The 10884-nt window shown below is 45.3% G+C and overlaps 1 protein-coding gene, 1 non-coding gene and 1 pseudogene across 2 annotated transcripts in view; 1 reads left to right on the top strand and 2 right to left on the bottom strand.

Moving 5' to 3' along the window:
- TMEM131L (transmembrane 131 like) overlaps positions 1-10884 on the top strand; it is a 147362-nt gene that overhangs the window by 126494 nt on the left and 9984 nt on the right. The window contains exons 27-32 of the mRNA XM_015600682.2: positions 2027-2151; positions 4947-5113; positions 6151-6336; positions 7505-7583; positions 8734-8816; positions 10662-10832. Coding sequence (XP_015456168.1) covers positions 2027-2151; positions 4947-5113; positions 6151-6336; positions 7505-7583; positions 8734-8816; positions 10662-10832 — 811 coding nt within the window. The remainder of the gene's footprint in view (positions 1-2026; positions 2152-4946; positions 5114-6150; positions 6337-7504; positions 7584-8733; positions 8817-10661; positions 10833-10884) is intronic.
- Positions 4133-4253, bottom strand: LOC112475099 (annotated as a pseudogene).
- On the bottom strand, positions 7806-7924 carry LOC112475139. Its single transcript, XR_003044585.1, has one exon. It is a non-coding gene; the product is annotated as a 5S ribosomal RNA (ribosomal RNA).

The raw sequence follows: 10884 nt of genomic DNA, 5'->3' as shown, positions 1-10884 counted from the left end.
GCACTCCTCACGTCCACTCTTCAGCATAGTCAGAGGCGGTGATGCTTCTGAGCGCTAGGCCCCACTCCTCTGTCTCTGTGGTCCTCAGATTCGAGCCCTCTTGTTTGCACGTGACGACAGCTCTCACCAGGTTGAGTTGAGAAAGGTGTCAGAGTGACTGCTGACCAGCTAGCTCACGACTCTCCTTTGACTCCAGTTAGAGACTGGTCCTTTATTTGTGTGTGACCCTGAAGGAACAGAGAAAGGCTCAAGTACGTGCTGAGTTGAAAAGCCTCCCTTGGTCCTTAGGTGGACAGGGTGGAACAGGGGAGCAGAGAATGTGCCCCCAAAGTTAGGACTACACAAGGAACAATACATGACTAAACATGTATGTATCTAATGGATAACTTTGGAGCATGTCTGTCTGATCATTTGTCTGTAATGTGCCGTTTAATATGAAACTTAAGCGATTAGTATCAGACCCTGTAGAATAGAGCTTTGCATGTTTTTAAAAATACCTTTCAAAATAAGTAAATAAATAAAAATACCTTCAGAATCAGGAAAAAGTTAATACGTACTTATTGGGGCGGGGAAATAAAGGAGTATAAAGAAGAAAGCAAAAATCCCATCATTCCAGCACCTATACAGTTACAATTTCACTTTATTTCTAGAGTCTGTTTATTGTAGTAAGCGTATTGCTTTACTAGATTCTTGAGGCTTCGGACACCCCAGGCATGTAACACACAAGCATCTGAAACCTTTTCTTCTTATTCCAAGTCATGTATGTGTTACTCAAGTGTGTGTTTGAACCTCATGGATTCCTATTCTGATTTCTGGACCAAACTTCTGAAACGAAGGACAAATGAGCCACTCTTGGTCCTTTACAAAATGGGAATCCTAGGGCTCGATAGGAATAGGACTCTCTGAGCTCAGGCATTTCCTGTGAGGTCCCCAGAGCAGCCATCTTCCTCCTGAGAAGACCTGACACCCTAAGCTCACACCCTAAGCTCAAGGATCTCAAAAGGTGAGCTCCCAGCCCCAACTCCACCCCACCCCCATCCCCACGCCCTGCTGACAGTGCCTCTGCATTAAAGGGGGCAGCCTAGTAGAAAGAAAAGAAAGAGTCTATGTTAGACGGCTTTAAAGACACGAGCTACTTTAATATTTTAAAGGACAGAGGAAGCCTCCTCCCCTTAGGCCTGTTTACAGTTCATGCCTGACATTTAAAAGAGGAAAAAGCCCAAATGAAAACATTGATTTTATATATATATATATAAAATTATATATCAAAACATTGATATATATAATGTGTGTGTACACAAACATGTATATTGCATATAATTTATAGATATATAATAGATAAAATTGATATACATACAAACATTATTTGTAGATATAATATATATGTGTATCTCATGCTAAATTAAGTTTTTCAGAACCACACTTAGAAAAACATCAAGCATATTCTTGCCTTATTTACTTGCAAAGCTTAAACTAGTTTGGAGCATTCTATGGAGATTTGGCTGTTTTCCTAAAGTTCATCTATAAACAAACGACAACGTAAATATACAGATTACTCCGAAGTTGAGTTTTTACATGATTTTTCTTTGGTAGTAATTCATGTGAATTGCACATACCAAATTAACAGGTGAAGGTTGGAGGATTTATTGCTGCTGAAGTTAACAGCAAGCTGACCATAAATTGCTAGCAGATGTTTTTCCTTTTTTGCCCCTGAGGAATTTTTATAGGCAACAATTTATTTCTTTTTACGGAGGTTGACGGACGGAGAGAAAGACGAGAAACGAAAACAAACTCTCTAGAAATGTATGTCTCAGTTTCCACCAGCGTTGGAACGTTCTGAATTCTTATAGAGTTGGTCTTCAAAAGTTTAGAAAATAATCATAGAACCCCCACCCCCACCTCGCATTTTCCAGATTAACTCGAGCAGATTTTCCTATACAAAACCCTTAAGACAATCATGGGGAGGTTTTTTAAAACGTGTATTTAGTCTAAACCTTAACTAAAGATTTTCTTTTTTTCTTTTCAGCAAGAAGATCCTTATAGAAAGAAGAAGCTTCAGGAGAAGAAAGAAGGGAATTTACAAAATTTAAATTGGAATAAAAATCGAACGTGTAGAAAAAACAAGAAAAGGGGTTCTGCTCCGGTCTTGAGGTGTGTTATTTTACAGTCCCTTTAAAATTTTGATCTATTTTTACTCTGTGATTTTACATTTAGCTATTTAAACCTTAATTTTGTCATGTTAGATACAGATAATAGATCGTGTAGGAGTGTTTGTCTTTTGAGATAAAAGTATGGTCTTAAAATTCATGTTTTCTGGTTATGTTCTCATTTATTCATTTATTACGAACAGATTTTTCAGATTTTTACTTTATAAAACGCTAAAAGCTATGGGAGGTTTTAGAGAAAAAGCATAAGACATCTACACCAGGACCTTCATTCTGCCTGTGAAGTGCAGGAGCATTAGTGAAATAGGCAGCACAGAGCACCCCTGGACACAGGCAGGCACCCTGTTCCCAGCTTGACCCTGACCCATCCGGGGTTCTGATGAAAGCGACTAGTCACCACTCAGGGAGGCCCCCATGGTCAGTGCTGCAGAAGGTGGGTTCTTGCAGCTGCTGGGAGTGAGGTGCTCAGACATGACCTGGTTTGCTCGCAGCCCCAGCGTGGGTGAGGGTAAGGACCTGGAACCAGGCTGCTGTCACTCTGCTGTGGACACCTAGTCTCCCTGAGCTCTTATCTCATCGGTAAAATGAAGGAGCTGGGTAGTGTTTATGTGCGAATCCCATATTTCCAGGTTTCCAGAAATCTCTCAGTCTAATTTTATGTAAATTGCTCAGCTTGGTCTTTTTTCTCCAGGTCAGTCGTGTGTATGTTCTGACTCCAGGTCCATCTGTTGGGAGAGTCTCTGAATTCTGATTCCTTAGGTTAGACCTACGGCAGCCAAATACACTCATGAGCCGAGAGCCTCCAGCGGACACTCTCCCCTGCCTCTCCCTCCCTGGGGCGTGGATGGAGGTGTCCTTTGCACTCTGTGTCCCCTTCCAGGGCCCCAGTTCAGGAGACTTAGTCCCAGCTCCTTGACTTCTGTATGCTGCTGTCGGGGTGTTTAGAGCCTGTTTCCTCCCACCAAGTAATCCCTCCATCCTCACCAGTCTGCCTTTTTCTTCTTTTGAGTCGTGACATCTGGAGAGCTCTCTTCCTTGTGAGCTCAGCTGGGTATTTAGCTATGTTCCATCCAGCTGTTCTCTGGTGGCTCCAGGTTTGCGTGGGGACAGTTCCACCTTGTTGCGTGTATACTTGTTGGAAGGAAACCCTGAACAGCCCGCATTGTGGCGAAGCCCACCAATGGGAAGGATGTGTGTGCCATTCACAGCCTCTGTCCCTAGGTCCCCAGGCGGTGGCAATCTGGAGCTCAGACTCCAGGACTCAGCACTATAATGAGCCCTCCTGCAGTTGGCACAGGCACCCCGAGCAGGTCAGGCAGCTCCAAAGGGATATTCATGTCCAGTTCAGCCGCCAGCTCAGCCCCCAGCTCGCGGGGAGCAATCAGGAAAATGCAGAGACGAAAAAAAGAAATATACTTATTGTTATCTTGTTGTTAATACTCAGTACTGATCGTTGATTGGTAATTATCCTTATTTTGGCCAAAATTACTTAGGCTAAATTATTTGAAAGTTGCAATGCGGTATCCTATAGAAAGGAAGTTTAACCCTTGTATTTTACGTGTATTTTCATAAAAACTTGATTGACTTATGAGGTCACTTTAAAGTTTTATATTTTCCTGATATGAACCTGAGTGGAATTTCAACAATTCATTGTTACGATATATATTTAAAAGCAGATTTCTGACATGCTGAAGAAACAAGTTCTTAAAATATAATTTTCCGCTGGCTTATAGCATATCGGCATGTTTTAGGAACATGACGCTTACGAAGGAGGAGGCTGGTGGGTTGTCTGTTTCCTTGGCTCTTGTCTTGCTCCAGCTCTTTACCTGAGCTGTCGGAAACCAGCAACATTGTGTGCTGCATCTCACATATTTGATCTTTTTTTTTTTTTTTTAGTTCAACCCTTGGTGATCTCACAGGTTGCAAAGACCTTGTCAGCTTACCGTCCCTTATTTTTTATTTTTTTATGCCTACAGTGCCTGATCTCCCTAGGTGGTCTCCCATCCGGGTACTAACCAGGTCCAACCCTGCTTTTCGCTTCCAAGATCAGATGGGATCGGGCGTGTTCAGGGTGGCATGGCCGTAAACTACATATCTGATCTTCTTAACTGCAGTCTTACAAACCGAACATGAGGACTGAAATTGGACTGTGTGAGATAATCATCTAGGTATCCCATAGCTTTCTCCCCACGTTTCTGTGTCACCGTTTACAAAATCGTGTGACAGTTCTTCCCTCAAGGAGTTCATGGTCTAGTAAGAGAGAGATCGTTATTGGATGGTGAGCTCTTTGGGGGAAGAACTTTATTCTTTGTAGACACAGCACCTTCCTAACCATGGCACGTGGTAGTCACCCATCAAATGTCTGCTAAATGAGTGAATGAGAAGAGGCTTAAGCACTGGGTACCCAGGTTCACCTGCCGAGGATCATATTTTACACTAAACCAAGCGAGAAAAGTCAGGCGTCCTGCATTGTGGTCCTGGACCTGCCACTTGCCAGTTGACCCTGAGTGACTCATTTAACCCTGTGGAGTTTTATTCCTCTCACTGTAAAACACGAAAATAGAATAAGTGAGCTGCAGATTAATCCTAGTTCTAAAAGAGCACAGTCTTTTTTTTTTAGGTATCTCTCTTTTCCTCACCATCTTCTCCCATCAGACCCAAATTGAAGAAGTCTCATGTTGTCCCGGATTTATATTTTTACCTCTAATGAGTCTCCTGGAAAGCGATATGTATGTAGATGCATGATAACATGCGGATGTAATTTTTTTGTGGCTCTTGCAGGCCTTCTGAACAGAGTGAATTAAAACTTGTGTGCGGTGAATTTGAAAGGTCCGAACTGAGCAGGGACATCGATGTAAGAAACTGGTGTATAGAGGAAACCCCTGGAGAACTGTGTAAAACGGATGCCGGCGTCGGAAGGAGCTTGCCTGCTGCACAGAGAGAGGCAGGTATGTCAGCATGCCGAGCTCCGGATGGTGGCGCTTCTGCTGGAGCTCGTTTCCTCGAAGAAGTATCCAGTGCCGGAGAAGTGGTGTCTTGATGCCATTATCACTTTCTGGGTAACTTAGCTTACTAAAGCCCAACTGGAAAGGTGTCGGGATGAGACGAGAAAGCTGATTCTTTGGAGTCTGGTCAAGCCTCTAGTGTCGCCCCCTCACCCTCCCCCCTCCACTAAATCGGGCCCTTGTCAGCTGTCCTCATGCAGATTGCCGAAGGAACAAGTGTTGCTTGTCCTAAAGAATAGACAAGTGAGAACAGCGGCTATTCTCACACACCTGAGCCAGGTGGTTCTTGCAGAGCCAGGCCACTGTCCCACCCACGGACTGCTGGGCACGTCCCTGGGAGTGGGAGATAGAGTGTTAGGTCCAGGTCCAGGGCAAGGCAGAGCATGGCAGGAGGCTACATAAAGGGCCACTGAAGTTGGCGGTACATGTTGGGTACAAGACGGGGGGCGGGTATAATTTTCCAGCCCAGCGCCCACTGTCCCAGACACCTGTCCACAGCAGCACACAGGCCGGTAGAGTGAATGGGTTTCTGTCTTCTTCTCTCGTTCATTCCTTTGACACGTGTATTGGTTTTTGGTCTTCGTGGAGGTTCTTCCCACTCACACATATATATACTTTGAAGTTCTTAGTAGGTATCTTAATAAAAGAGAGGGGGAAGTTACCTACAGATCTCCAGTTAATAGAGTAGCCTCAGTTTTCTTGATAAGAGTGTTTGTTATTCCCAGACCATTTTTAGACCAAGGTTATCATTGGTATTCACAAGCTTTGTTGCCCATCCCATAGGCAGAGGAGACGTAGCTTGTCCCCCACTGTTTCTTAGACACCCATTATTACTCATCAGATGTGCAGGGGTAGCTGACTGAAGTTAAGCCTTGCCTTCAGGATCATGCCTCTCCCTTGACTAGAAATGGCATCAGGTTGAAACTGGGTGAAACGTGGTCCCCGTGCGTGGCTTCAGCTCTGCTCTCTTCCTCCTGCAGAGGGTTACTTCCAGCAGCCCGGGAAGAAGTGTGCGGAGAAGTCTTGCTCGGAGTCCAGCTCGGACTGCGGCAGCTCCTCGGGAAGCGTGCGTGCCAGCCGGGGCAGCTGGGGCAGCTGGAGCAGCACCAGCAGCTCGGATGGGGACAAGCAGCCCGTGGTGGGCCCTCGGCACTCCCTGCCAGCCGGTGGGTCCTGGGGACGAACCTGGGCACTGTGCCCTGGCCCCTCCGACCAGCAGTGACACCTATAAAAGGTCTCGTCTGAGAGACCAGAGCACAAGAACCTAAATGAAGTGCCCGTGTGTGACTTCAGTCCACCCGTCTCAGCCTTTTCGCATCATCAGCCCCCTCCCCCAGGAGCCTTAGAAGCCACTGTTTTCTGTAGACTTCCGTAAAACTTTAGTACCCCTGAGATTCACTGTGATCTGTCTATCACTGTGTACCGTGCATAAAAATAAGATTTTCTCAACTCCCAAGAAACAAACCAGTCCTGTCCCCTCCAGGGGACACTGTCTCCCACGTTGAGAGCATAGGGACATAAGTGAAGGTGGGCACTCTGCATTCTGTCGGTAATGGGGCTGGCTTTCTTGGCCAGAGGAAGCTTGGTTTTCACGGCCTGCACCGAGCACAGCTCTACCCACTACTGAAGACAAGGCTTTTCTAAGGATGCTAATGCAGTCTTAAAAATTCGGTAGTTAGCATTAACAAAATATGGAAGTACCGCTTTTGTTTGGAGGGGAAAGGCTGACAGAAGGATGATAAAAATTTGAAGGTTATGTATCAGGAAAATGTCCCTAATATAATCAATGGCATATAAGACCAAAAAGGCAAAGTAAACATGAAGTATGACCCCAATTTTATACATATATGCACACATGAAAGAGATGGTAAGGAAATATATCTGAATGTTGATAATGGTAGTATAATTGCAGGTGACTTATATTTTTCTTCTTTAAACTTTTGTTTATTTTTATAGATTTCCTACCATGAACAAAAGTTATTTTTATAAACTTGAGGGAGGTGTGTGTGTGTGTGTGTGTGTATAGAAAAATTTCTTTCATCAGAAAAATCCCTATTAAAAACTTAAATGGTTAACGGTTTTAGCTTTTTCTCCATAATTAAAACATTATTAAGACAAGATTAATAAATTTAAGTTTTGGGTTTTATTAAGTCTTCAATGAAAAGATAAATTATTTAAAAAAAAATTTTTTTTAAATTCACTGAATGTGTGAATATCAGTTTAAAGAGATAAATCTCTCAGTAGGAGTTAATGAGATTAACCATCTGCATTATAATAATACTGTAGTTGAATTATGTGTGTAAAAGTCTGTGATAATTTTTTTTTTATATGCAGGAGACGCTGTTTCACAAAACAACTTTCCTTCAGAAACCCCCATCTCCTTGAACCTTTGTCATAACATCTGCAATCCCACGTAAGATTTTAACTTTCCAGCTTTTCCAGTAGGTTTTATGTGCTGCTTTTTCTACCGGCGTGTTTCTTCTTTATACTTGGTTCTGCAGGTTCCAGTATGAAAACTTTTTTTTATTATTCTTTTTATTTATTTATTTATTTTTAGGAGAGGCAACCCTTGGTTGACCTCACAGACTGCAAGGACCTTGTCAGCTTCCAATCCCTTATTTTTTAAAAATTTTTACACCTACAGCACCTGGTCTTCCTAGGTGGTCTCCCATCCAAGGACTAACCAGGCCCGACCTTGTTTAGCTTCCGAGATCAGACGGGATCGGGCGTGTTCAGGGTGGCATGGCTGTAGACCCCGAAAACTTTTTGCAGGGATGCGAGAAAGTAAACTCCGATTTTACTAATAATTCAGCAAGCAGGATGCTTCCAAATGAACATGGTTCATGTTAGGGTGTCTCCAGTATTAACCAGTCCTTTCTGGAATGTCACCAAGTTAGAAAACCCCACATCCTGAACGCAGGAAGAAGAAAGCGTAGTTATTATAAGGAAGGACATCATTAACCCTTTGCTGGGATTTGAAATAAAGTTAAGCATTGATGATTTAGGAACTTTCGCAAGAACCTAATGGATAGCACATGTTTACAGTCGCACGGTCTGATGACAGCTGCAGCGTCGGACAGAGAAAACCAGAGCCTTTAACTGAGTGGGCGAACAGGAGGGTCTGCGAGAAGGGAGAGGCTTTCAGACCGAGGAACGTCATTAGGTTGCTTAGGCGCTGGCCATGTCCTGAGAGGACAGGAAGATGTCATTAAAATCGAATTGGGGAGTTTGTGAAGTAAAAAAAAAACTCAGCCAGAGACAAAGAAAGCTCTGTGTGAACGGGTTTCGTTCCGGGTAGAAAGTAAACCAGGGATTAAGAATTGCCACCAGCTGGTGGCAGGTAGATATGAAACTGCAGGTGACCTAAGTTAAAATTGTTTTGCTGGATCCTGGGGATTTCATATTTCCCAACCCCTTTCCTGGCTGGGTGCCGTTACGTCTCTAGTATCTACTTTTCTTGGGGGAAGAATTCTTGTAAAAACTCAGTCAGACCTGGTTATACACAGTCAGTATTTCCTTGTATAGAAAAAATCAGCAGATCTTCATTTTCTCGTTTCCTGCAGAGACGTGCATAATCTCCCACAGTATGCAGAAGCTCCCTGTCCCAGCCTTCCTGCCGGGCCTGCAGGCCTCGAGGAAGACAAAGGTGAGTGAGGTGCCTTATCCTTGCTCCAGATGCCAGCCAGGTATCTGTGTTGCACTGTGTGCCTGCACGTTTGAGAAGACAAGCGGTTTGGGTGCAACAGGGCCATTGCCCCAGCACCCTCGTCGCCATGTCATTGGGCTTTTGTGCAGCGGGAAGACACTTGCCTCTGGATTGGCATCGTTCGGGGCCTCTGACCTCAGCTGCCCCCTCTGCTCTGATCTGACGCTGCGCTCCTTCCTGCGGCCCCTCTACCGGGGTGGTGAGGGGGCGGGGAGCCGCTGCGCTTAACTCGTTTAACTCACTTTCCCAGTCTGAGGAGGCAGTGGCGAGGCCAGATGGAGAGCGTACCACGGGGACAGGCCCCACATCTTAGCCTACTTCAGTTTTCCCTCTCCCCTCCTCTCCTACCTGACCTGGCTCAGAAGCCCGCTAACCCGCTCCGCAGCCTCAGCGACCAGCCTCAGGCCTGCACCAGGCTTGAGACCAGAAGCCCAGCTCCTATGGGCCTGTGCCAGCTGGGGGAGGACCGCAGCCCGGGAGCCTAGAAATGGGGGGTGTGTTGGAAGGAGGCCCCACTCCCACCTAGGATTCTGGGAGGTCAACTCCAGTTCCCTCTCATTTTTCTTCTCTCGTTTCTCCTTTACCCTTCTTTGCCTTTGTCCGTGTCTCCCAGTTAAGTCAGGGTGAGCCTGATTTCACTCTCCGTGGCACCGTTTAGCTTTCATACGTATACTTGCTTTTGCTTATGTGAATTATGCTGATTCAGAAGCTGCTCTGCACATTGGAGCAGGGTAACTCTGAAAGCACAAGGCTTCTGTGTTGTTCTCTGGATACATTTTGGAATTGCTGTCAAATTATGAACAGAAATGAATTATTCGTGAGTTGGATCTAATAACTAGTCCAGGAAAAATAAACATTTTCGATTTTAAAAAACCCTTAAGGTCAGTACTTGGCTGAGGCAGGATTTGGGTGAGGTTGAGATGGTGCTCCCTTTTCCTTTGAGCTGATAGAAAATTCAGTTAATGGGAAAAATCAAAAACTATGTCAAAATAGATACTTCTCAACATGTCATTCTGTCTTTGTATTTGTTGTCACTTGGAATTATAGGTCATCTAGTGTCTTAGTCTACGTCTCTATGCCTGTGTATTTCCAGTGCCTTTCACCTTGTCCTTGTCAAAATCTGCACTTACCTTTTGATCACATGTTAGAATCCTTGGTTAGGCCCTAAAGTCACTAGAGAAGTGACTTTGTTCTCAGTTACTGTCTCCAAAGCATTGGTCCTGCCCTTTTTTTTTTTTTGGGTCTGTCACCTCCCGTACCTGCGAGCTTTAACCGTCACCCGGCCTTGCTTCCTCCATCCCTTAGATGGAGTTGCTTCCTTGCCTCCTGTCCCTTTACTGCATTCACCTCCCAAAGCCTCAGTCACATCTCAGATGGATCAGATGTCCCCTCGGTGAGGCCTTCGACTGCCCCGTGTTTGTCATCATGGCACTTAGTCTGTCGGCCATGCTCTGCTTCTCACTTCCGCTGTCTGTTGTCTTTCTCGGCTCACTTGTATGTAAGACCGTTTGCTACTGTGTCCTTGGTGTCTTATAGCAGGCCCTTGCAGAAAGCAGGCCCTCAAATGCTTGTCGAGTCATTAAAATGATCTTGTAGTAAAGCTTAAAGCAGTATGTTCTGTTTCCACTTTATATTCTGAAAAACCCTCCTGGAAGGGGCCCGGAAGGCAGCCGTGTTCAGTGTGTGTGACATGGGGCTGTTGTCTGGAGGGAAGGGACGTGGCTGGTCCTGCAGGGAGGGCTGAGGGGGAAGAAGGGGGACCAGAGGCCTTGTTCTCTTCCTTAGGTCTTTACCCCCCTGGAGACCTGTGGCCCGCGCAGCCCATGTGTGTGGCAGGCGGCTTCAACTGCACTCTGGAGAACACGGTGCCCAGCCTGATGCAGGGACCAGCCCCGGTTCATAACAGGTACAAGGTCTCTTCGCGGACTGCAGCCTTGCTTAGCCCGTGGGCGTGGGGCGGGAATCTGAGTCCCATCTGTTAGCTACAGAATCGTGAGCAAGGCTCCTT

Source organism: Pteropus alecto, unplaced genomic scaffold (genome assembly GCF_000325575.1).
Source record: "Pteropus alecto unplaced genomic scaffold, ASM32557v1 scaffold50, whole genome shotgun sequence".
Lineage (NCBI taxonomy): Eukaryota > Metazoa > Chordata > Mammalia > Chiroptera > Pteropodidae > Pteropus > Pteropus alecto.
Note: the sequence above shows the minus strand (reverse complement) of the source record. Positions and strands in the feature narration are given on the sequence as shown.